The sequence below is a fragment of the Hippoglossus stenolepis genome, chromosome 13 (genome assembly GCF_022539355.2).
Source record: "Hippoglossus stenolepis isolate QCI-W04-F060 chromosome 13, HSTE1.2, whole genome shotgun sequence".
Taxonomy (NCBI): domain Eukaryota; kingdom Metazoa; phylum Chordata; class Actinopteri; order Pleuronectiformes; family Pleuronectidae; genus Hippoglossus; species Hippoglossus stenolepis.
The window spans coordinates 4,101,841-4,128,423 of record NC_061495.1 but is presented as its reverse complement, the minus strand read 5'-3'; the positions used below and the strand labels follow the sequence as shown (position 1 = coordinate 4,128,423).

Here is a 26,583-nt window from a genome sequence, read left to right as displayed (position 1 = left end):
ACATTTGCGAGGCTTGGAGTTGTTGAAGAGCGCCACTAAGGACTGTTTGAGTTGAGATGAGAGTGTTTTCAAGAAGGGGAAGCACGGATGAGCAGAGTAGAACCCCCTGCGATGCCGGATTGGCAACTGCGCCCCCTGGGGTGTAGAGACACTCTGACTTAAAGATAGACAAAGTGTAACAGCAGGCTAGGTGTACTATTTTCAGTCCGTTCAGTGTTTCCTGCAGTTTGTATGTGACTGTGACCAAAAGAAGACGAGCAAAACTGCACCGAAGAGCATTTTCTGTGACGGACCTGCGATAGTAAAAATTCAAGAGGTTTTTGAGGTTCAGAATTACTCTGTCGGTTTCAGACTTTTTCCTCAATTGATTCCCTGAGCATTTGGGGTTTTTAAGCTGCTTTCACACATGCCCCGAACTCCGGATAATCTCCTTTTAACCATCCAGAGGGGCTGTTATATGAGAACGCAAATGTCCGTCACTTGCTGCGCAGTTCCCCTCTGGCCGACCCCCGTAGTAAATATTCTGCACAATGTTCGAACGAGCATTCACAGCATGTTTGTGACGGATGCAAAACTGAACAAAACAAAACAAAAAGAATACAAACATCTCAGATGTCAACTTGTAAACACAACGAGATTCAAAAGCTTCTGGTGATAAGGAAATCTGTTAGTGTCGGTGTGCTTTGATCTGAACCCCCATTGTGTAGACATTTTCTATGTTCATGCCTGAGAAAGGCTTTAGAGTATTGGGACTATTCTGATGATGAGAATGACTTGTTGTTAGCAGGAGTGGGAGCTGGGAGGAATCAGTATTTTCTGTGTTGATCGAAGGAATATGCCGATTTCAGAGTTGTATTTGTTTCTGCAAGCTTACCTGTATCCACCCATGCTTTGGCTCATGTTTGTGGCCATTTGCGTTTTCTTTTTATCGTTTGTCTTAACTCTGGCACAGAGACACGATGAGCCCATTCTCAGTACCGCCTACAAAATTCCAGTCGACTCTGCTTCTTTGCCAACAAGGTAGGCAGCTGTCAATGAGCACACAGTGAGACCTATTTCAGTGTCTGAAAGAAAAGGAATTGAATTAAAAAAGCTGCAGAACCTGGCTGTGAGGCCTTTTTAAAGAACTGGTATATGATCAACCCCCCTTCAAGATTTTATTACACATATCCTCGAGAGGTTGGCAGGAATTTCCATTCGTGGAGAAGTTGTTGTTCATCGCTTGTCCTCGCTGTAGATGGCCGTGTTTGCCTGCAGCCCCATCAAGGCTGGTAAAAACATTTATAGTCTCCAGATATTTGGGTCTTGAAGGTCTTTGACTCTCTATTCACTTCCCACTGCTCATGAATATTCTCAGAAGGAGCTGTCTCAAGGAAAAAAGGATAAGGAATGAATAAGAGCAGCGAGCAAATTAACAATCAGACCACCAAGCAGGATGTTTGGTCGTTTTTGTGTTTGTGTGATTGTGTTGAGTAAAAGATAATCTAGCTGAGCTGTCTCCCCTGTGTCTGTCAATAAATATATTATTTTCTATTATTTATTTATTTCAATACATGTATCCAAAGGTAGGACATTTATAAATTAACTCAACTAACCTAATTTTATATTCAGGTGAGAAACCCAGTTTGTTTTACATGGTCTGTAGTTGGGAGAGAATCTGCCGTCTGCTTTCCGTGTGCTGCTCAGCCGGGGCCATTTATTATCTTTTCACATCCCTGAAATCTTAAGAGAAAACACTGGAATTCACTTAGACATCTAGAAAAAAAAAACCTCAGCGGAACCAGAGATGCGGAGTTCTTCAATATTTATTTCAAATCCAGGAGGTGCACTAAGAAACGTTTCATCAATAATACAAATCCCCCTCGTTGCTGTTGCTTGTCAGCCGGCTGTCTGACTGTGTGCTCACCAGGAGAGAACCTGATTGAGTCTGCTCTGCCTCGGATGGAATTAAAGTTCAACCTAGCTTGACTGGAGTTGACATGGAATATCAGTTAGTCTCTTAACTGGGTCAGGTTGTACATTAAAGCCGCTGTAAGCTCCCTTACTTCAACAGTCTCTCGTGTGTGTGTTGCTGCCAAGCTCTCCAGTGTTCCCGGGAGATCCAGTGTTTGACGTGAGCGTAAATAGTGTTCGCACCTCTTGCACATTTCTCAGCTTTTCAATAGACTTATTCACACTTTATTTGTTCATTAGAACTCCTCCTCACTTTTCTCCTCCTTTGTGATATTTGTTTCTTCACCTCCTTCATCTCATTTCTGAAGTTTTCCATTTTTCTGGGAATATTTTGCTTGCCAGTTTATTCCTTAGATGTTTAGGTGGTTATACATAAAAGTGAGAGAGATTGTTTTGAACCACAGCAAAAAGGTGACAACCAACTATAAATTGACAGTAGATGTGAGAGTGAAAGCCTGTTTGTCTCTATGTTGGGCCTATGATTGACTGGCGACCCTCCAGGCTGTACCCTGCCTCTCATCCGAGGTTAGCTGGGATTGGCTCTAGTCCCCCCCCCCGCAACCCTCAAGGAATAAGTGGTATAATGGTTGGTGTAGAAATTGAGAAACTTCCAAACTCAGCTTCTTAGATGCTTTGGCTTCGTGATTATTCGCTTTGCTTGCTGGCGTCCTCCTTTTTTTTCGAAGCTAAACAACATAACCTTACTGGTTTATACTTTACTGATGGGTCAAGCTGACAGTGAGTGCCGTCTGCTGGATTACAAGGCAAACTACTTCAAACGCTCTGATGCCCTTTTACCCACGAATATTTAAATTCAAACAGGTAATTACAGTTCGGATATGAACCTTTTCCCTCAGAGCAACTTAAGATCTTGGGCATGTTTGAAAGCTGCTAATAAGAAGCTGTGGGTGTTGCATCAAAACAAAAACCTTGACCTATTGCACAGACAGCTCTTGTCATCATTTCCGGAGTTTTTTACTTTATTATTTACGCCACCAATTTGAAAGCAAAAAACTAGAGTCAACCCGGGAGTATCTGCCTCCAGTAGTCACCTTGTGCCCAGATCTCAGCTATAAAGCCCCTAAATTAAATCCTGTCATCATAACCAAAAATGAATCACGGCCCAGTTTACAGAAATAAGATCCAGGTTGTAAAATAGGGACTTTTCCATTACCCGGATTATCAGTGATCTCGTAGTCAAAGTTTTTAAATTAAAGTTATAATAAGGTGGAAATTTCCATTATGAGATTCCATCTAAAGCGGCTACTTGATACACTTCATATTTCACGGTGGTCTTATTTAAAGCACACAGTCATAATCTTTTTCCCCCATTGTCCTTTAATGCTGTGGGAGCACTAATGTGCCATGAAGGATGAGCTCTTTGGGAAGAAGTCACGAAAATCTGTGCACCGTTATTTTTGAGCAACAACATTTTTCTCAAGTGTTCCAAAGCCGCGGCTGCATCTTGACAGCGATTCGTGTCTGAGAGCAGGTCAGAACGCTGCAGGTTCTCTGATAACCTGACGTCTGCCCGGTGCAGGCAGAGTTCTGCACCTCAGGAAGTAAGATGGGCCGGAGACAGTATGGTGCTATCAGTATGTCCCCCCCCCCCGTCTCTTATCTACCCCTTCTAGCCTCATGCGAACTGGATCTGTGCTGCTGCCCTCATCATGGTGTCTCGTTATCACAAAACGCACGCTTCAGAGCCCAGAGGGACAACAACGAGATATTTATCAAGCTGTTTTTTTAACGAGAATTATTTTTACGCTATTATACATACACATGTTCCTTGGCCTGACAATATTAGACGCCATGCACTGTATTGGATTTGCTAATATTGGTATTAGACATAATATATAACCCTCCTTTTGGATCGTAATCCTATTTTCTCCAGCAACTATCTTATTTTGTAATTAGGATGTTTGCTCCACTCCCAGTCTGACAAGTCGTGTCATTCTTCGACGCCCTGGGCTGCGCTGATGTTTTCCAGTCATGCAACTTCACTTAGAATAATATATCAAGGCTTGTTTTTTTTTCACGTTTGTTTTCTCAAATTGACTTTCTGTCTAGCTATCAAAACTTGCCTAAGAGGATTAATCCACTAAACATTCCTCCCTTGTAACAAGTACAGCACCCCCCCCCCACACACACACACTGCCCTCTGGACTTTAACCTTCTCACTGCCGGGACATTTTTGCTCTGATGTTTGGGGAATTTGCTTCTAATGAGGAGGAGCAGGGTAAATTAATTTCAGTTGATATGTAACTGTGAACTGTCACTTTATACCAGTTTTTAATGAACACACACTCTGGCTCCAAATGCACTTTATTTTGTCTTTCTTTCTGAATAGTGGGAGGATTTAAAGTCTATGGTAAAAACACACAATGGTCCAACACTGTCAGAGTCATTAACAAAAGTGGGCAACCTTTAACAAGGCTTCACGTACTTCCATTGTTCATCACTTTCAATGTTACGTACATCATTTTCAGTTTTAAATTACCTAAACATTTTACTTTTGATCTTTGTTTTCCGTTTGAGATGATTGACTCGACTGACATTTTTTAAAAAGTTGGAAAATGGGGTTGTTGGAAAACATCCCACTGGTAATTTATACTGTGGGATGGAAAAAGGCATCAGCTCGAACACAGAGGGAAATGCTGTAGAAAAATACATTTTGCATATTTGCTCAACTGGAAATTATTGGAGATATTCCATCTTGTCGAATTTGTTTTTGTTGCATTGGAACTGATTATATGGGAAGGGAAGGAGGAGAAGTAGGTTCAGTTTGGGGGCGATGCAATAGCCAAATGATTATGGAGCATAACCTACCACATGGTGACATATGCTTCGAGCAGCAGATACTCAGTTTGTCTAATGTTTCTCTCTCTGACCCATTTTCCTGCCTCTCCTTCCTTATGTTTATCTAAATAAAGGCAAAATATATAATAAAGGTATGCTAAGTTTAATTAAACAGTTTATACAAATTCCTTGTTCCATATATACAGTATATGCAGGTTTTGGACTTAACTGCATCTTTTCACTGTCGGTGGTAGTAACAAGCTATTTTTCTTCCCCTGGATCAGATGTCTGATGCATTTGACAGTGACCGGATCATGAACTTGCAGAGCAAAGCAATAAATATGATGAACTCAAAATCTTTGTAATAAAACTCAACAGCTCTGTGCACAGGGATGATCTGCAGCAGCGAAAACCAGAACAAATATTCCTAAACCTAATCACTCAGCTGCCCTTTACATCCGTGGGGGCCGTTCCTTATAATTCCACAGACCTGCTGCGCTGCGGGGTTACAAAACTTCTGCTGCTCATTCGTGAAGTGCATAAACAACCAAGTTTAATCTTAAGACGACCGTGTTCTTTTATAAATTACTCATGTGAACTTGGACATACTCAAAATCGTTAAACTCGTTAAAATCGGGTTATGTAGGAGGACTGGAGACACAACATATATCACTCTTGGGAATTGTCCCGGTTGTGTCATGGCTTTTGATTTCAGATTTGCAAGGGAAGCATTTCAGAGTTTTATTCTGTTCTTTCAACTTGGCATTTTTGAGAGTGATTGATCAATGTGTTTTTCTTTTAAACCATTAATAAACACTGAGAGCTCACAACTCTCCATTGCTGACACTGTGCTGTAAATTCATTAGCCTAAATGAATAAAAAAAGCTTTATTATCTTAGACAGAAGGTAAAGTTTATGGTGCCTGAACAAAAACATTTTTTTTTCTGTGCCACCAGCAGGAAAGAGGTGAGTCAGCACCTCCGTCTTCAAGCACACACTAAAATAATAACTGTGGGCAAACATTACATTCATGTTTATGAATGTAATTTATATTCTTATGCATGCAGACCTGTTCTGTGTCCCCAGTCATTTGTACTTTGTGCTGTCTGATCCGTACACGTTGGTACTTTATAATGTTGTTTACAGGATTGATGCGAGATGTGCATTGGCTTTCATCGTTCTTGCACTTCCTCTATTTGTCAATTAAATAATAAATAGCTTTTCAGTGTCTTAATTTGAGAAGAAATGCATGTATTTCTTCTTTTTAATTAACATATTCCCCTTCTTACATAAAATGTAATTAATAAATACCTTATTAACAGAGAAATAATTACATAGATTTAACGTAATCGCTCCAGAAGTGGCACCGACCTTGTTTCTCTATTTGAAAACTGGATATTTAATTGTTGTCTCTTGTCTCCTCCCGCCTGCAGAAGATGCAGCACCACTGAACACCCATCAGCCTTTAGATGTGTGAGGCACAAACAAAGAAACCTGAACATCAAGAGTCCACAGTAACAGTAAGACTCCTTATCTGCTCCCTTCAGAAATGATCGTTATCATTCTATGCTAATGTTTGGTGGAAGTGCTCCTGCCACTGGATCCAGAACAGAAAGATGGCTGTTCTTTTGTTTTCCCTGTAGTTATTGGTTGCTTTACTTCAGTAGTTTGAATGATAAACAGTGGAACAGCTGGAGTATCATTAGAAACTTCACTTGGCAAAAGAAAAGCTCCTATGAGAAGAGGCAAAGATGGTGAGACCCAAGTACAAGTATGATGCAGAATCCTTGTACATTTGCAATGAGCATTTGATTAGTAAATAAGTGAAGAGCCACGCACTTCGTACCTTAAACCTGAAAACAGTCTCCTGCGTCTTCTTCACTTTGAGGCGCTGATTCCCGAGGCACAGTCGGGATAGAGAGTTTACACAGAGGCCCAGGAAAGGAGAGTGTCGTGCCACCAAGTTGAACCTTTGAGATTTTTCTTTTATTCACAATGGCTGCGTTATAGAAAATGTGATCAAAGATTTTCTTACCCACCTCGTGAATAGTTTTCCTTCTGCAGCAGCACCTCGCTTACCATTTAAAGGAGGACAGTTTGCAGAAGGTCTTTTATCGTGTTCCTCCTATCTCAGCTTCAGATGACCTCTCGGCTGTTGCTGAGTGCCTCGTCTTCTCCTCATAGACAGTTTGACTGTCAGCGAAGTGAGCCTGGAAAGTCTTTTCATGTATAGTTTGAGAATAGAGTTTGCCTGACTCCCCACTGCAGTCAGCACATTCAAAACAGTGGCTGACAGTAAAATATGGCCGTGTATGAATGACTTTGTGTGGAAGCTGGGGGGATGTCTTATCACGCAGGAACAGGGGTGTAGATTAGAAGTAAATTATTGAGGTAGATTTGGGTCATAAATGGTCCACTGTAATCCGTCTTTTAGATTTATGAGTGTGTCACATCGGTTAAAGTGCTATTTTCGTTCTCTATGAAACAAAACCACAATCCTCAGGTCATTTCAAGTGTTATTGGCAACATGCTACGATATTCCATCGCCTAACCGACAAGATCTTTCTCTCAAAATGACCTTGTTTACAAAGTGAACTCTAATGTTCTTTAAATAGTCATGAGAAGTCAAATATGGTGGATGAAAGGTGAGATGAACGGGGAGAGAATTAGCTGGTGGATGTTGAACTTGTAGCTGTACGGGAAGCAGCGTACGCGTCCATTCATCGTGGCCTCAGACGAAGGTCCTCGACAGATGTGTTCAATCTTTATCCAAACACTTCGGAGGAGCTGCCCCTTTCAGATATGCTCCGCTCGGTCAGCTGTTTCCAGAGATGGGGTCAGGATGTGGTTAGCTTAGTGTAGCATAAAGTCTGGAATCAGAGCGAAACAACGAGTTTCACCAATACCTCTAATGCTGACTGCTTCTGTATGACTAAAGAAATGTTAACTCATGGCCTTTGGTTTTTCGGGGGGGAGGGAGGAGTGTGTTAAAACAACTTCCCTAATAAACAACATGAGAGTTATCCACCGAATGCCTCTGTGCAGCCGCCACCTGGGACTTTCACTGTCAGTGTGAGGCCGAGCTTTCAGGTGGCTGCTCTGGCTTCCATTAGCCAGGAAGGTATCCATTAACCGATGTTGTGCTCATTCAGCTCGGGGATCCCTGGGTGAATGAATACAACACTGCACCACTTTACACTCGTTCACTGAGCATGTACTTTTTAAAAAGGATTTCACATCTTGACTGTTTCTACTAATAGCAAAGCTCCGATAAATAAACCCTGACTTACAACTTACAACCTTGGGTTTCAGACTGTGACTACATTTAATCGCATTTTGTGACTATTTTTGGAGACAGCGCGAGTGCATTTTATAACGAGGCGCACCATTAAATCCATTGAGGGAACTAACTTGTACAGATGAGGTTCAGTCAGGGAATAAGAGCTAGAAGGAGCCAGGCCCTAGTGGTCCTCAGGGGGAAGTGCTCCAAAGGGAGGGGAAGGAGAGGCACACTGGAGGAAGTTCCATTTGACTTGTTTTGTTGTAATGAGCTGACCACAAACCTTGTGTTTCCATTTATGATTTTCTTTTGTTTAATGTTAATGTTTTAAAAAAGCTCCATTTAACTTAACAAGACCTCTTAAAGCCCCACTTCACTTTGTGACTTTGAAATGAAACAGCACATTTCTGTATTGTCTTTTAACTAGCAAACATTTATCAGTAAAACAGTTCGGATGGGGAAAATATGAATGTGTTGCATTACTAAACATTTTTCACATGATTTTTCAATGTAGATTCAAAGATAGAGATATGCAGTTCTTGCACATTGTAATTATCATGGTTTCACATGAAGATTTGTGCGGGACCTTCACTGTGACAGGCAAGTGGGACAGCTGCTGCCGTTTGGTAGACATCACACACACACACACACACTGGGACATTAAAGTTGTCCAATCACTTTGACAAATTTCTGTCAATTAGATTCCAGAGAGGCCATTAATGAGATCGGTGTATATAAAATATGATTTTACCTTGAGGGGGCAATACCCAGAACCGGCCCTCGAGCGCGTAAATCATCTCTTCGCCGTGATTTGTTGCTCGGTGTGAGCTAACTGGAATTTGCCCTGGTTTGGAAGGTGGCCTGCAGGAGAGCTGTCAACCTCACCAACCCCCAACACCACCGGGTCAGAAGACTTCATCGTTATTTTTTGATTTAATCCTTGTACGCAAAGAGTTTATACAACACATTCTGTAAAAAAATAGGAACCTGCAAAGAAGTGAGTCTACCGTCAGTTGCTATTCACAGACTTTCCAAAGAGATGTGTTGGAGTCAGAACAGACAGAAACTTTACTTTTACTTCTCCTGATCTTTCTTTTGGAAATATCAGACTAGCAAGATGTTTTCTTCATGAGATCTGCAGTTCTCAAACGCTTGAAGGAAAAAGATGTGATATTGCCACACGTCTGAATTCAAACAGCATCCACACTCTGTGTCATGACACTTTGTTTCCCTGTGAAACAACACAGACATTTATCAGGCAACATGTCTTGAAATCCTGATCAGTGTGTTGCATACAGGTGAATCACTGCCAACTGAGGGTCTGGTCTCGCTCAAATCCTTTTTACAGTGTTCGTTATTTTCTCCACCTCATTTATCATCATGGATTACACAGTTAGAGAAAGCAGTGATCCAATTAAGGCATATTTGGCACAACTCATTAACCTCTAACGGCTTAATTTGGTGATATCTCGTTATATGGACCGCAGCCTCTCTTGCACAGTGACGCATGAATTATTGAGAGGAGTATTTTTTCCTGACTTTTGGTATTTTAATTCTCTGAAAATTGCTTCACATTTTGCAATGTTTGGGGGATTATGAATTGTGTTTTGCGCTTCTCCATCTGTCTTTGTTGTTGTGAACATTTTATCTCTTGAGGGAGTTTCTTCAGATTTGGCACAAACGTTGTCAAAGGATGAACTGATTAGAAAGGTCAAGGGTCACTATGACCTCATAAAACAAAATTGTTTTGCCATAACGCAAGAGAATCCTAACTGCATGCGAGTCTGGATGTGAACCGCCACTGGACTGGTTTGTGGAGGTGTACAACCACGTGGAAATAACTAGTTACACTTTTGTTTTGGCTTGACGCAAAAACAGACACGACTATACACAGAGAAAAAGGGTTTTATTTAGTACAGTTCAGAAATATTGCTGGAATGACGCGTAGCGATGACCACGTGGAGAGTACAGAGATCGAGTCCTTGGAGGTGAAGAGTGAACAGGTGGGAAGGCAGGCGGACGATGATCAGGTGCTGGATGATCCAGGTGGAGGGAGGAGTCATCGCCACGCCCAGGACACACACACGGGAGACAGGGACAGACGGACACAGAACGAGGGAACAAGGGGAAAACACACAAAGGACAGACACACGTAAAACCCTGAGTCACGGCAGAACTGGACGGTTAACAATTGACCAGTCAAGTTTGAAATTCCTAATGATGGGGAAACAATCCTCCATATGGGACACTAAGCTGGACATGACTCTTCATAAAAGAAACAGTGTTCAGTACGTAAAACACGGTTTCACATCTCTGTCACTAATGATACAGAATAAATCAGGTTAGATACCAAATTAAATGCCAACATGTCAGTGCTGGTGACACGAGTCAGTGGAGGTCGTCTTGTACCTGCTGCAGGTGAAACAGGTGAAGGAAGAACCCAGAGGAATAAAAGTTAATTTATTCATTCATATTACAGCATAACAGCAAACGTAACGTGACCTATCGAGCTGTCGAGAGCAAACACGCGGCTGACGAGAGGAACATTAACAGAAGAGACCCCCTCTGCTTTAACCTTGTACTTCCTGATATTGCACGGCCGCTCTATTCTAATTAACTTCCAATTGTAGAATCCAGCAAAAAGCACTGGTTCGTGACCTGTTGAGTTTCCTGCCGCACATTTCGGTGAGGTACATTTATCAAGTGTGAGATGTGTAACTTATCCCAAAGTGAATGTTTGTGCTAACGACTAACTGCTCTAGACAGAGTTTACAGTTATAGGATCACAGACTGTAGTGTGTCATTGTTAGCTAATAAAACATTGTGTTCAAGCAAGTAAGACTGAATGCTGAGTATTTATATTTAAAATGTTTTTAGTTTGAACTCAAATTTCACCGAGTATGAAACTATACCATGCAAGTGTTTGGACTGACAGCTCCCTGGTGGCCATGTTGGTCTGCAACCCACATCAAATCCTTTTTTTAGCACATTTAAGCTCCAGCCTGGTTCATAATTATGGTCTGGAGCCTGTTCAGTGAGGTACCAGCTGAGACGTTCATGTGATGTAGAAACATTTGTTGTTTTTTTTAACTTTGTTTTTCTGGATATAATTGGGCCGTTCTCTCCCATTAACTTCAGTTCAGTCTTTTGTTGTGTGTTAGTGGGTTTTTGGGATCCAGCTAGCGACTACCTGAGGGACCACATGCAATAAGCAGCTGTGTGTTGAAAAGACTGAAACATTCCAAGGAGAAGAGTTCTATAAAATGAATAGTAAAGTTTTCTCAGGGGCTGAATTTGTAGTGACGGCCACCTGCAAAGCTTACGTGACAATATTTTATAATCATGGACTGAATAATGATGGATCCTGGGTGGATCCTTGATAGGTCCCCAAGTTGTCAGACCATTTTTATAGCATCATATAACTGATTGAACAGTGTGATAAGCTCCATATATATATATATATATATATATAGCCCAAATTTTGTATTTAATCTGGGCTATATATGATCGTTTAAGTCACTAGAAATGGCTTCCTGTTATATATATTTTTTTAATAATTTAAAGTTTGTTGTTAGACGGGTGCAGGGACATATTATTTTTATGGTTTGCACAACTTCTAATCAAAGAGTTGATCCTTTGACATCTTGAATAAACACAGGAAAACAGCCTCCGTCATGTTAAATCTTTCATATGAGGAAAAAAAAAAGAAAGATTCTGGGGAATTTTAACCACAATACAATGCATTCTGGGAAGTATGTGAGTGAGACAACAGTGTTTCTGAATAACTTTGACTCATTACGAAACTGCGGCAGGACAAATTAGAATATGGTGGGTCACCACAGTCTAGATAATTAGATTAACTGGGTAGAAGCTGTCACTTCCTGTTTTGAGTTGAGCCCCCCCCCTCTGTGCTGGTATGAAACTGACAAACACTGAAAAAAGCAAGAAAGTAAAGAAAACTGAGCTACTAAAATATAATTTGATTAATTTGAGGTATTTTCCTTTTTCAGGCCGAAAGCCAAAACGCAGCTTTGAGGACTGTCTGCATTTATCGCTGCACCGTGAGATTAAGCCACATAAAGTTATCAAACTGTTCATGTGAGAAGTTATATTCTGCAGAGAGGTAATGTTGGTCGTTTGCTGTTTGCCCATAAAGCCGTCAGCAGCAGGCAGCTGAGATGAGATGAGTGTAATAACAAATGATGAATGTTATTTACTACAGTAAAGTTGGTGAACTTAAATACTTCCACAGAGCCTGAGGGTGACTGCACGTAGTATCAGAGGGAAACCTATTATACATTTATCCTTTACTAGCTTGACTTTTGTTTTTTCCTGTAAGACTTTATAGGCATCTCTGTTTACATTTTAATAGTCCAGTCAAGTTCGATTTATTCAAACAGCACATTGAAAACATCAGGAGTTGAGCCAAAGTGCTTTACAAATCATTTTGCAAAGGAAAAACAAAAGAACGTCTACTATATGCAACCAGTGGCTTACGTATACAGAAAACACAGTGATGAGAAACAGCAGTGGTGAAAAGTAAGAGCAGGGGTTTCCTGTCTTGGACGGACGATGGGGGGGGGGACAGGTTTACAAAGCTGAACCTTCACTGCAGGTAGTCGAGTAGTGACTGATTAAGAACCAATCAGGATGAGACCATGGGGGACGTCTCTGTTTTTGCCTGTTCATACAACATCCAGGAGTTTTCAAACTACAACAGGGATATAAAACTTCTCCTGATTAGAAACTGGAAAGCAGACGTAAGCGTAACAACAGGGATGTGTTATAAAACTAAATAGTAGTTGTGTTGATGCAGCCTAAAATTTGGCAGACATATTCAAAATTCTGACAAATCAATCCAATGAATTGTTGAATTTTAGTATTTTGAACGAGTTTCAGTACTTTTACTGATCCCTTATGTGTCGCCATGTTAACATTTTTAATTGTCCAATAATACCCCAACAGCTTCATAGCCCGATAAAAGGTATAATGGCTTCAGACAGTCTGGTTTTAATATCATCTCCAGCACGTTACTCTTTGTTTGTGTTGCACGTGGAAGACAGTTCGTCACAAACCCTGCTATTAATATTTGAGTTTGAAAACCCCTTGGGTTTTTGCAGAATGATTGAACAAAAGAGCTTAGTGACAACTTTCATCCTGGGGGATTACAGTGTGTTGTTGTTTTCGACACCGTCTTATTACAAAGAGAGAGCGGCTGCGTTTACACTGATTCACGTCAGAGGACGGTGCCTCTGAACCTCTTGAGTCTGAATCAAATGGATTTTTAAGAAGTGCTGGATTTCATGTTAAAAGTAGGCTGTGTGTAAATCACCTCACACAACACTTGCCTGTGTTATGTTGTCGTGTAATGTAGAGCAGCAGCCACTGGAAATGATTCCTTGCACCCTTGGCTGTAGTCATCATCATTGTTGGCTCGGTGTCTGGCACTGGGACGTTTTTTCCCGCCGTGCCTGCACGAAATAACATCGCAGGTAGAACACATTACTGCTTGGAGGAAACACAAATCATGTTGAGGCTGCAAATCTGAGTGAGAATCCTCCGAGATGCTTCTCATTGAGATGCACATTCCTGCCTCTCCACCCACTCCCCCACTCCCACACACACACACACACTCATTTCCCGACTGAAAGATGAGATAATTGGACTCTGAACTTGTGTAAATCTGTAAACCATAAGAATTGCTAAATCATTAGTGCGGAAAGAGTTACTGGTGGGATGGAGACGCGTCGAATCCTCTGCGTATTTGTTATTTGGTTTGTCCAACTTGATTTCTCTCCCCATACATTTTAATGCTGGGATACGGGGGAGAAGTTGCCGTAGCCTAGTTATTAAACAAAGTATGAACAGATGACTCATTGATATTGTTTTCAAATGTTGACCTAGTTGCGTTGGAGTTGTTGTGTCTGTTTTCCACTGCTTTGAATGTTGTGTTGCTTCTCGGAGAATGGACAAGTTGTTATCTGTGTGCGCTGTAGCAGAGGCAACTTACACGTTTACATAAAAATGTGTATACGGGCACAAATAAGATAAAATGTGTCACACATGTCATCGATTACAACTTCACATTTTTCCACTTCATTTGTTAAAAGAATTCTCAACCTTTTACTGTGTGTGTGTGTGTTGTGTGTGTGTGTGTGTGTGTGTGTGTGTGTGTGTGTGTGTGTGTGTGTGTGTGTGTGTGTGTGTGTGTGTGCGTGCATAAAGGGCCCCCACTTTCCCGGAAAGTGTCTGGTCCAGCCACTTCCTCTACCCCACCACAGCTGTTCATACAAGACGCAAACATGAAATGATACAGGCCAGAGCAAAGAAAAACCCTAGAAAAATAAAGTGTGAACAGCCCAGATCCTGTGAGAACTGCCTGTTTTAAATGGCCTCTGAGGCACAAACCCAAACTTCTGCTGGCCAGCATGAACACACCACCACCACCTCCACCTCCACCCCCACCACCTCCACCTCCACCTCCACCAGCCTCTGCCCTGACCAAGCTGAATAAGCAGAAGAAGGAATGCCCCTTCGTACTTTGAGTGACTTGCTGGAAACCTGTTTGTGATCTGGATTTTGTTTTTGACCTCTTTCCCAAGGTTGCTCTTATTTGATGACAATTTACATAATACAACTTTCAAGAATTCTTTTCTTGAAAAATGGTCAGATCCTGAAGCAGTTGTACTTCCCTGAGAGACACTCAAACGGCTGTGAAGGAGTCAGACAGACCCCGAGGGAGAGACGCTTTGCATGAAGTTGTCAAAGGGGGACATCAGGCTCTCGGTGTTTGTCCTCTGCTCCTCTCTTTGACAGATAGAAAGAACAATCAAGTGACAGATTTTAAAAGTGGTACGCACCGTGGGAGGCTGTGGCTCAGGAGGTACAGCGGGTTGTCCACTAACCAAAAGCACCAGCGGTTCCTTCCCTGGTCTCTTCCATTCTGCGTGCCAAAGTGTCCTTGGGCAATACACTCGGCACCAAATTGCCCCTGACGGCTGTGCCTGCAGGGTGTGTGAGTGAGGGATGATGGATTAAGATGCTCTGTATGAACGAGTGTGAATGGGTGAACGGAAAACTGTACTGTGAAGAACTGTGAGTGGTCGTCAAGACTGGAAAAGCAACAGATCATTTCCTCTCAACTCTCAGGACACATGTTGTTTTTTTTGCCTGTTTCTGTTTCTGGAGTACAGGAGAAAGGATAATTACATTATTTAATTGATATAATCTCACTGAGAAGCAGATTTTTTATTACTTTTCCTGTTGTGCTGAGGCTTTGGGCCAGTTTACGTTTTTGTGATCACGAATCACACGCAGCAGGAACCGGGTCGTCAGACTGCAACCTCTGGCGTGTTGGCTTTATAGGTCACCTCTGGTATGTAACGGTGCATCGCAGGGGAAACAGTTCCTGGCAAACGGGGGTCTCTCTTACTTTTTTTTTTTTGCACATGCAGAACTCCAAAAGAATCCATTTTAGACAAACTGTGGGCGGAGGAGGTTGGGTTTGAATGTCAAGTATCATGTGTCGAGGCAAAAAGCTTCTTGTTGAGTTTGCAGACCCCATCATCTCTGCTCGCTGCAGTCCTTAGTGTACCACCATCTGGCCCACAGCTGAAAACTATTAGGATCTGCTGGAACTTCCTCCTCTCTATTCCTCCCCAGTTGGAAGGCGAGTAAGTAGCTTTTATCTCAGCTCTGTTGTCTTTGATTTGCATGTTTCTCTCCATGGATCATTTTCTGTGTCTTTCTTCTTCTTGCTTCTCCCTCTAAAAAGGCAAGCGGTGCTTTTTCCTTGAAAGTACGTCAGGGTGCTGCATTTGATCCACGGCAGTTCTCAGTGCCAGGCTGTGATAGAGAGAGCAAGCCTGGCTTTTAGATTAAACACCAGGACACCACGGGTTGATTCGGCCGAGGAATTGTGGGACGAAAAATTCACAAACAGATTGTAGTTTGCGATGTGTTGTTGTTGTGTGTTGCGCGTATCCAGCAAGATTCCAGAGCTGGGGAGAGTAAAGAGAAGCAAACAAAGGATCTTTGTTGATTTTCCTTTCTGAGGCATTATGTTGGAGTGCGTCTGTCCCATGTTAAAAGCCTGCTGCCTTCTCAGTGCATATGGGTCAGATTAGTGTGTGGCTGAAAGGCATTTGTAAATGGGATGTTAACTTTGCCTTCTTTCTTTCTCCAAATCAGACTTTTTAAACGTTAACTTCCGTCAACCTTCTGCCTTTGGATTCATTTTCTTTGTTAAATGGTTGTAGGGGTACGAGGAGTCGACTTCACAGGGTCAAAGTAGGTCGCGCTCACTTCCAGAAAGTTTATTTCCCAAATTCCGATTGTTTGAGTCACTGAAGGTGAGTTGTTCTGACTCTGGGCTTTGAGATTGCTTTGCCTTTGGCAGTGAACGTTAGTAAATGTAGAGCAGGCTTATATGTTTTTACTTATTTTATACATCATTAAAACTTAAGAAAGAGAAAAACTACTCTTCAGTTCAGACTGTTGAGTGTGTATGTATTATTTAGGGATCTTTCAAGTTTTCTTGTGTGGTTTTAAATGAGTTTGTGTGTTTTCTGTATCACGTTAGACGTTCATATACTGTAGCTGTTTGTTGTGGGTTTTAATTACAGTGTAATTGTGCTTTGTAGGGTTTTTAGTGTCCGTTTACTTTGGTTATTGGACCTCATAAAGTTGCATTATTCATAATGATGGAGGATAAATGTGCTGTTAGGTCTGCTGAGTGTACCGAGAGCCCGGTGAGGACTCTGTTTGGAAATGAACAGACCTAACCTGCTGCTCCCACTGCGGCGAGTAAACACTGACAGAGACTGAGGAAGTTTGCAGCTCAGTGTTAAGTTACTGTGTGTATCTGTGTGTATCTCTGTGTGTGTGTGTGTGTGTGTGTGTGTGTGTGTGTGTGTGTGTGTGTGTGTGTGTGTGTGTGTGTGTGTGTGTGTGTGTGTGTGTGTGTGTGTGTGTGTCTCGGGATCGACGTTTCTCCCAAGGGGGTGCTGTTGAAGCACCAGACAGGAAGCTATTAAAACAGGCTGAACACTGGGGCTGTCTATCACAAGTGAGTGACATCACAGTCAGGTGTTAGGCGTGGCTTCGTGTTATATCACAGTCTCCCACAAGCAAGTATGTGGCCTGACTTTGCTGCATGTTGTGAATCCTTCATGAACTTAAAAACTCTTAATTGGGATTTTTAGACGAGTACCAAATAGGATTAGGACAGGAGCCAATCAAGGTCTGTCTTTTATCAATCTGTATTGGAGATCAAAGTCCAGGTCTTTGCCCGTTTTACTCTGAAGATGCCGGCTGTCAAACTCGCCTCGTAGTGCTTTTTAGAAACACTGGTACACAGCTCCAGTGGGAGCGTATTTAATATTTCTCCTCTGTTTTTGAATAGGCTGCATTCCTCAGGTGCACCACACCCCTGGTGGGCTGCTTCTGGTTTTACATATTTGTTTTTTGTGTTCATAATTGAAATGAAGAGAGGCTGTCGAAATCCTTTTTTCTATATCTCATGTCACAAAAGATCCACGCTGTCCTCTATCCCTAGATCTGTTTTGTTTTTTTACAACATAAACATAAAAACACCACAAACTATTAAAAGGCACATTGTATTATACAAAAATATGTCAAACTTGCTTTCAGGATGAAGGCACTTAAATCCAAAAAGCTGCTTCTCAAAAAAAGCTGTAGTTAAGTACCAAGGCCGTCGCTGCCAAGTTCTTAATTTGGCAGCGTAGATACTTTAGAGTACTTTGGTGCTGAGATGTGCAGAATCCTCTCTATCGCACTGTATTTGGTGAAGTGTAAACAATACTGTCCTTGTTCCTCGTGCGATGCTTTTGAGCAGCAGCACGTTAGACCTGTACATCAGGAACCCAATTTCCCAGCAGCAGAGATACTAGGATTTGGCAGACTGAGGAATGTCCCAGTCTCCACCCTGAAGCTTGTTCCATTTAGAATGTGCTGCTGCCCTTTCCAGGGCCCGAGTTACAGGAAAATATCCCCTTACAGTAGAAACCCACTTACATTGTGTTTGTATCTGCAAACTGCATTTTCCCTCAGCTTTATGCCACATTAGTTTGAGCCTTATGACAGAGCATTTAAAATGTATTCACTTCACTTTTCCTTTTCACATTTACTTATGTTGCAGCCTGATGTTGATTTAAAGTAATTTTCCCCTCTTCAGTCTACACTCAATATCCTTTAATCTTTATGTGAAACCACAATTAAAGACATTTATACCAATATATTAAAAATGAAAACTGAAATATTCTTACACTTTTCAAAGACACTTTCAGGTTTCCCTCTCAGCTGACGTCCTCTGATCTAACACAGTTAAAACATATTTTTTACACTTGTAAGAGTCCATATGATGATATATTTGTAGTCACCACCACAATATAAACATTGACCATCACATAATGATAACGCATTTAGCCATTCTCACTCTCTAAATCTCTTTATCACAATGACAAACACATCTTTATATACAAATAACATTTGATTGATTGATCTATAAACTTAAACTGGACAAAAACAACATCATAACGAACAAAATTACTCTTCTTATCGATGTCCACCTTTCCGAACTGAGCAATCAGAGGACCGCCATAAGGGAGGTGACCAAGAACCTAATTAGCAATCTGTCTATCGTATGTGAAGATGGGAGAAACGTTGTGAAAGGCTGCTCTCACTATGGCACTCCACGGATCTGGGCTTCGTGGCAGAGTGGCCAGAGAGGAGCCCCTCATCAGGGAAAGACACATGAAAGAGCCTGAAGGACCCTCAGACCGGGAGAAACACGATTCTCTGGTCTGACGAAATCAAGATTGAACTGTTTGGCCTCAATTCTGAGCATCTGGAGAAAACCAGGCTCATTACTTTTCATTTCCCAGTCTAAGAAGACAGTTTTTTAAAAATCGTTACGGAGACAGTTTTATCTGAATTAAGAAATAATTGGAGCTGTGTGCGAGGTGTAGTTTTAAGGATGGTTTGTTCATCATCAGCTCCTCCCAGCAGTAATGTATCTGACTCGATAGCCTGAATCCATCACTTCCTACTGGCACCGTGCTGCTACTCAGTCAAAACTAATGACCCATTACCCTCCAGTACCACAGTGATCAATTTGTTTTCTCATACTTAACTTTGTGTTTTATTTCTCAGCCCCGAGGGGCCGATTGGACGATGGTGCCTGATACATAGAAGCCTGTTGTCTGAACGGCATCATCTCCGTCAAACCCGTCGTTGGAGTCCGTGTAACATACGAGACGATACAGAGCAGGAACTCATTTTGAGAAGAGGAAAAATAAATCTAAAGTGGTTATATCCGAGTAAGACAAATAGATTTGATGATTAAGTCATAATGTTTTTATCATCACCAGAGAAAAATGTGTCTTCTGATGCAAGACGATGGGGGTTGAACTTTAAAGCTCAGAAAACATGAGTCACATTTCTACTCTTTCAACACTTTGCTCTTAACTCGGTACGATTCTGGATCCATTCAGGTCCACAGCTTGTTTTTGGGGTGAGGTCTAATTATCTACATGTGTGACTGAATCAGGTCTGAATGTGTTGAGCCCATCGAGATCCCTGTTTGCTTTTCTGTGAAGCTGTTTGAAAACCAGTCAGTTCTGCATCAGCTAAAGCCTGCAGAAATATTTCAGTATAAAAATGAAAAACTTATTTTGACTTTTCCGATCCGGTGAAGAGAGCAAACAGGTTTTTTTTAACAAACAAAAGAAAAATGTTTTGGAGGATACGACATCTTATCAATTTGGTTCTCTGACATTAGTTGGGATTGTTTTTTTCATTCACTGAAAATGTAGAGTGACTTTTTCTTGATATATTTAAAACACCAGCGACGGGGAAACTTCAATTCATTTCCTAAATTGCCCCATGCAGTCTTAAGTTTGTTTGCAAAGGGCACAGATTGAAGTAGCTGTTGTATATTTCCCCCCACAGTATAAGAGCAGAAAGGATATTGATCGTGGAGCTCGCTGACAGCTTCCTCGCCCTGGACACTCTGTCCTTGAGGTCCGTGAGATTGCCGAGCTCTCATGAGGAACTGATGCAAAGGCCTGAAAACAGTCAAAGCGAGGAGTCACATTTTTTCGACACGCTGCGGAGGCGGACACTTTGCATTTGTATAAAGAAATTGCTCCTTTTTTTTCCTGTGATGCAACGCAGTGTGGGTCGAGTGTACCAGTTTCTGTGTTAGGGCACGTCAAGGCTGCGCTGCTACTGTACAGTGAGACTCAGACAGAGAAACACTGAGCACCACGTTTATCACTGACTTCATCCTGGCTGTGTGGGAGTGGAGTAATGATGTATAGTACTGGGGCTGTTCGGGGTAGGTCGGGTTAAACTATACTGTCCACAATGTGGGGAAATCGTCTTTGGCTCCACAGGAAAACAACAAAATAGATCACTAATAAAAAAAGGTCTGAGTTCTTTTGGAAGCTCGTGGCTTTTTAAAACTCCTTCTCAAAGGAAACAGTTCAGATTTTGTACGCAAAGGATAGAACTGATTGCTTGTAATGTCAAGAGCTTTTTATTTTTACCATTCAGCGTAAACCTGTCGCTTACTGGTATCTGTGGTTTCCCTTTGATTTCTGCTCACCGTGTTAATCCCTCTTGACAGTTTGTCGCGTTACACTTAACGTTGAACTGTCCGCACCAAGCAACCACGTTACAAGATAAGATGCTTTCCACCAGAGTCCATGAATTACATGAATCTTCTGACTCTACCCAAAGTATATTTAAACTTTCGGGATTAATTATAACTTCTGCACATCCATCGGAGTATTTAAAACATCTGACCTTTTCAACATGTTGCCCTATGGTTGTTTTTGCGAGACAATTTTATTCCTCGTGAATCTGAAGATCATTAGAAGTTGAGCATCTCTCGTCATTAGCTTATAGAGATTATATTGGATTCCAGCTCTGTAGACTTTAATGCTGAGTGTGTAGCTGAATGTGTTTTGGTGGATTGAACAAGTTGCACTTTGACAGAAACAACTGCTCTTTTTTCCTTTGTATAAAGATTAGAACATAAGGCAACAGACTGTAAACGGAGGATGGGAAACAATGTTAGATTTTACTGTGCAGCCTTATTACTTCTATGATAGAAATCACCAGTCTCAGGCCGGTCCAGTGCTTTAAAAACAGGAAAGGGCAGCGAGCACTTTATTATCAGCACTACAAGGTCGGGAGAACCCGACTCCCGAGCTGATGAGGCCGGGGACTTTCTGACAGCTAAATATTGCCTCACCACCAGAAGAAAACGTCAGACTTTGTTTTGTAGCCTTTTCTTAAGGTCAAAGCCATTTTTAAACCCCTTCTTCCTGCTGCTTTTCCAGGTGGAGTATTGGCAGTAACCCAAGAGGGAACTCAGAGACGCACATTTTTCCACTATGAACCGCGCCTTCAACAGGAAAAAAGGTGAGCAGAAAATAACTCCTCCAGCCGAACACAGAGCCGTTGTGTCAGATGCTTCTATTTCTCTGCTGGGTTCGGTTGAAGCTGAATCATCCTCAGCTTCATCTCATTTACAATGTTTTTCCTCTGAAATAATAAGGATTTCTGTCCATGTCGGGGAAAAAGATTCATCTGGATCAAACCCTGACTGTTCCCGTTTCAAGTTCATTAAGATGCAGTTACTCATTTGTCAATCATGCACCGAAAAAAGTTTCTGTTTTGAACGTTTTCTCAACTTTCGCCCTGTGCAGCTCATTAAATCTGCAGGACTGTGAAGTTTTAAAAACATGAAAGTGACATCCTGAGTGATGTGTTTATTATTTCATCTGATTACAAACCAGGCACGATGCAACTTCAAAGTGTGGATGACCGACCGAGGCTGGAAATGATCCAATCCAGACTGAACTTTATTCATTCCACAAAGCTGTTAATGCAAGAATACAAACGGTCAGAACAACAACAAAAATCTACCAAGCTCTGGCCTCAGCCAAGGGGGGGGTTGTGCAACACTTGTGTGTCTTGAGGTGACCCTGGCCAAACGTAGAGGGGGGGGGGGGGATTGCGAAACAGTTTGATGTGTTTACCACCATCTGTCCCACTCCCTCTGGTGGGAATCAACACTCCTGGAGAAGCAGTGGACAGTGTTGGTGGAAGGTGTCCAGGGCCCCAGGTGGTGCACCAGGATTTAATGATATTTTGGGCGTTATAATTCACTTCTTCACTTTGGGTCCTCCATTTTAAAGATGGTAATCAGGCGGGGCAGGCATTCTGCTCACATTCCACTTCTGTTTGATTGCGTGTGATAGAAATATCCCATTTTTACCTGGGATTCTATTTCTGTGAATTCCAGCTGCTGCCCCAGAAAGGTCGAACATGTACCGTCCAGCTCTCTGCACTCGTTGGAAGCTGTTAAGCGTGCATCCATTCATCCATCTGTCACGATAGAGTTTCAAAGCCCTTTTCTCCAAGCGAAGGACAGAAGTTCCCTGGCCTCTGCAATACTGCTCATACCTCTGAACACCAACAGATGCATAACCTTTAAGCTCCTCTCTTGATTTAATTCCTGCAACTTTTGTTCAAATCAATCTGCAGTGAGTGATGCCAAAACATCCCTGACAGGTAGTGTAGTAAAAGCTTCCCCCGCTTTGAGAGATGAGACCTTTCTTTCTTTCAGAGCATGAACCACAACGTACAGAAATACCTGGAACCATGTGTGTGCACAGTCTATTTTGCTTCTTGGCGTTTCTTTGATAGTCCCAGTTTTTCACTGTGGCTGAGCAAACTGGTGATGGATGTTTATCCTTCAAAGATTTTTCACATGGTGGTTTAAATTGGTGTTTGAATGAGCTGGAATCTCAACGTGTTTCATAATGAAAATCCAATGATGAGGAAGATGAGATGACGCATTGGTGCAGTCGCTCCTCGGCGGAGGACTCTGGACTGTAATGGATTTAAGAGATTTGTGTCTTGTGTCATCATGCAACAAATCGATTTGTTTCATCACACTTGACGACAGTTGTGGATTCTCATTCCCACCGTACTCCCCGTCAGATACGGGACTTTACATTTGCGTCTCTCACGACCTCCCACAAGGTTTGTTCGCCAAGGATTTCACAATAGAGTCAAACTCGTCTCTCTTGTTGTGTCTGTTCACGCCTCTGGTTGGAGTTGTACTTGAAAAGCCTTCAGAGCAGACATCATACAGGCCCACATGTACATAAATGTCCAACAGATTTTATTAATGTGTGTTTCTGTGCACCTTGCTGCTGCTGCTTTTTGGCTGAGAGTGAAGGCTGGCACTGGCATCAGATCCACTCCACTGATTTACCTCGCCCCCTTTATCTCTGCGTCTGGCTGTGTTTTTGGACCTGATCCCGTCTAGCAGGTAATGCCAGCAGGGATCTTGATCATTTTTATCTCCCATGTTTATTGCCCCGTGCTCTTGGACGTGACGTGGATTGAGTAGTTTGACTCTGACGGGGGGATCATGTGGACCTTCTTGTAAGTAACAGAGTTGTAAAATATAGATTTATATGAAAGGAATCAGAGGAGCGAAGCAAACCCTGTGTGAAGTGTATACACCTCAATCTTATACATTTTGTAGTCGTACAGTTTCATCTACACCTATGTAGATCTAATTTCACTGGTTGCTTGAGATAATGTTTTATTACATTTTATGACGTCAATTTCAGATTTTATAGTGATGTCACGATGACATAATTTATATGATCATAATGAATTGTTCGATCTATATAAGCCTTGGGTAGTGTCTATAGTCCTCTATGATGCAGAGACAACCGTGAAGAATGGACTTTTTAAACTATACATGAAGGCATTTTCTGACATCTTCATGGTGTCACTCATTATGGGATATATGGGAATAATCTTCTGATCGATAAAGCTTTAAATTGTCTCAGCAGAGTTGCAGAGGTATCTCGGAAAATGTTTTTTTCTGGCCATACTCTTGTTGTAGCTTTGACCCATCAGCTCATGTGGACCTTCTCTCCTGGTGGAAATCCATACATGCATATTTTGTACACTCAATAGCAGATATCTGACTGTAGTGTACTGTGCAAGGTGTAATTAAAATTGACTGACTGAGTGACGGATCAATAATGTTAAAAAACATTTATTTTTTTAAAAAAGGTCCGCGTTTTATTTTGACGGGCTGAACGTAATGACATTCATCACATTATGAGCTGATGTTACTTTAAGCTAAACAAGAAAACTTTGGACAACCAGCCAAAAGAGAAGCAGTTCCAGACATCGCATTAGAGACGTTAGTGTGATAAATGTGCTCTGGGATTTATTACGGCCCTAAGGAAGGATGTTAGAAAAATTGAAATGGCCCTCAATATGAATAAAGGTCCCCCCCACCCCCGCATGGTCTAAATGATCGCTGGTGAAATTAAAGAATCAGCATCACACAGTCGTCAGAACTGTGATATCCACGTCATTGTTACGCTGCGTTTTTTATTGTTACTAAGGTCAGAAGTCCTCTATTCATCATTATGATGGAATCAACAAAGCATTCATACAGAAAATGAGATGGAGGGGGATACATGGGGCTTTGATTTCCCCGTGGCCATGCTAACTGAATAACTGGGAAATATAAATACCAAATATAAATGCTGCTCTAAGTTTAATTTGTGCACGTCTGATTGCCACGTAGTGAAGGGACGGACACTGATGTGAAGTCTGGTGCTGTATGAGCCTGATCCCATCCTCTAGCTGGTTCATAAAGCCATCTGACGAGACATATGATCCATAAGCATTTCCTTCTCTGGCTCTGTGTAATCCGTTTTAGCCTGGAATGGCTCCCAGATTTCTTTCTACCAGCAATATTCTCAGCACTTGATGTTGTTTTGTTTTGTTTTTTTAAATTGAACAAACTCTTAACGCACCTTTCAAGCAGAATGGAGACGTGGTTTTATATCCATCTAGGGGCTTTATTTCAAAAACCATAAACACCTTTACAATAAAGATACATGCAGCACATTAGCCATTTTGAAACCTCTGTTACTGTCAGACAGTACATTTATGAGGCTCTAGAGAGATTTTCTCAAAGGAGATACTGTCAATATTTCTGTGTCTTGCACTTTTACGTTTGCTTCATACACAACGTCGGTACCTACAGCGGTCATACAGTTTAAAGTGCTTCATCTTAAATGTAAAAACACAACCTACTGGGCCTCAGCAGCGTGGTGGTGTAGCTCCTCGCCGCATGGAGGTTGTACCCCTGCATGATGGAGAACAGTGCAAACCCAGCAAGATGTCAGCGTGGCAGTGATTGAGCACTGCAGTGAATTAGGCTATTGCCTGCCCACTTCTTGCGGACGCATTGGAAACACGCTGCATTTAAAAGCTCTAGAAGTAAAGAGCTAAGCCCAGAGAATGTTAAAGAGGGGAGAGCCCAACACTAAAGAATATGTGATGACTAGGTACTGTTACTGTTGTTTCCAAGTGGTATCGTTAATACAAATATTAATAGGAACTTTTCGTTCATTGTGAGGAGACAGCTCTTACATGGACAATAGACAGAGGTGTAGAACTTTTGATGATCCCCTGAAGGATATCACCCACCTGTACTTCGGCAAAACTCTGAGAGCAAATGTACTTGTACGTGTCCTGCAGAGTATCTGAGCTGTGCTCGTTAGCCAGTTGTTTTCGTTTCAGTCAAATATCTTCCCTGAACTCATATATGTACAGTCTACAGTAAAAGATGAAAAATCACATATATTAATACATGGTTTTTCAAGTGGAGGACTTTAGAAAAGTGGAGTGATTTTTGTTATCTTTGGAAGCACATCTCATTGAGGTGAAGAACTATCTTACCAATGCCGGGATTCACAGTAAAACATGAGATAAAGAGATGTGAGATAAAACCAAATGCTGCTGTTAGGTTGGAGATAAGAAGAGATTCCTTGTGATAAAGGTCTAATAGATCAAACCACCAGTCAATCCACAGTGTGCAGGAATCTGTTCCTCCCAAGTGACTTTACAAATGCTTGTTTTTATACCTCTGCGGTGAAAGCAAACTTTTCAAATAATTTAAATAAGGCTAATGCAAGACTAAGTAGCCATTGTTTGGGCAGTGTATTGGTACTGAAAATACTAGTATACGCTTTATTTACCTTCTTAAACTATTTTCATCTATCGCAGGGTCTCAGGGTTCAGGTTAGATTCTCCTTGACCGGTTTGTTCTACAGCAAATTACAGAACATTCTCAGTGATGCACAGTATTAAGGCTCATTTATGCTCAAAGTAAGATAAGTCTGTGTGTTCAATTCATCCGTATTCGTGCAAGGAATCATAAGGGGGCAGCGTTGCCAGTAGTTCAAGTAAGATGACCATTGTAGTGATGTGTGGATTATAGAATAGATTATAGAAAATAATTCCGTCGGGTGGGTTGATGGGCGGATGAGTCAAGTTGGGATTCGTTTGTCGTCAGAGCCGATCTGCGAACAGTCATTTGAGTATTGTCATAATAACCTTACTGTGTGATTTCCCAGCATGAAGTAACATGAGGGCATCTGTTGCTAATAGCAGTAGTTACTCGAGTGTAA

The 26,583-nt window shown here is 41.7% G+C and overlaps 1 protein-coding gene across 7 annotated transcripts in view; it reads left to right on the top strand.

Annotated features, from left to right (window-relative positions):
• The window catches only part of gulp1a (GULP PTB domain containing engulfment adaptor 1a), a 59,020-nt gene that overhangs the window by 17,721 nt on the left and 14,716 nt on the right, over window positions 1–26,583 (top strand). For 4 of the 7 annotated variants that reach the window (XM_035175187.2, XM_035175191.2, XM_035175193.2 and 1 more), the window contains exons 2-3: window positions 6,186–6,272; window positions 21,400–21,481. In XM_035175187.2, coding sequence (XP_035031078.1) covers window positions 21,454–21,481 — 28 coding nt within the window. In that variant the 5' untranslated portion in view covers window positions 6,186–6,272; window positions 21,400–21,453. Of the gene's footprint in view, window positions 1–6,185; window positions 6,273–15,552; window positions 15,706–21,399; window positions 21,482–26,583 lie in introns of those variants that run through there. The other 3 variants (XM_035175189.2, XM_035175188.2, XM_035175190.2) reach the window with 3 other exon arrangements.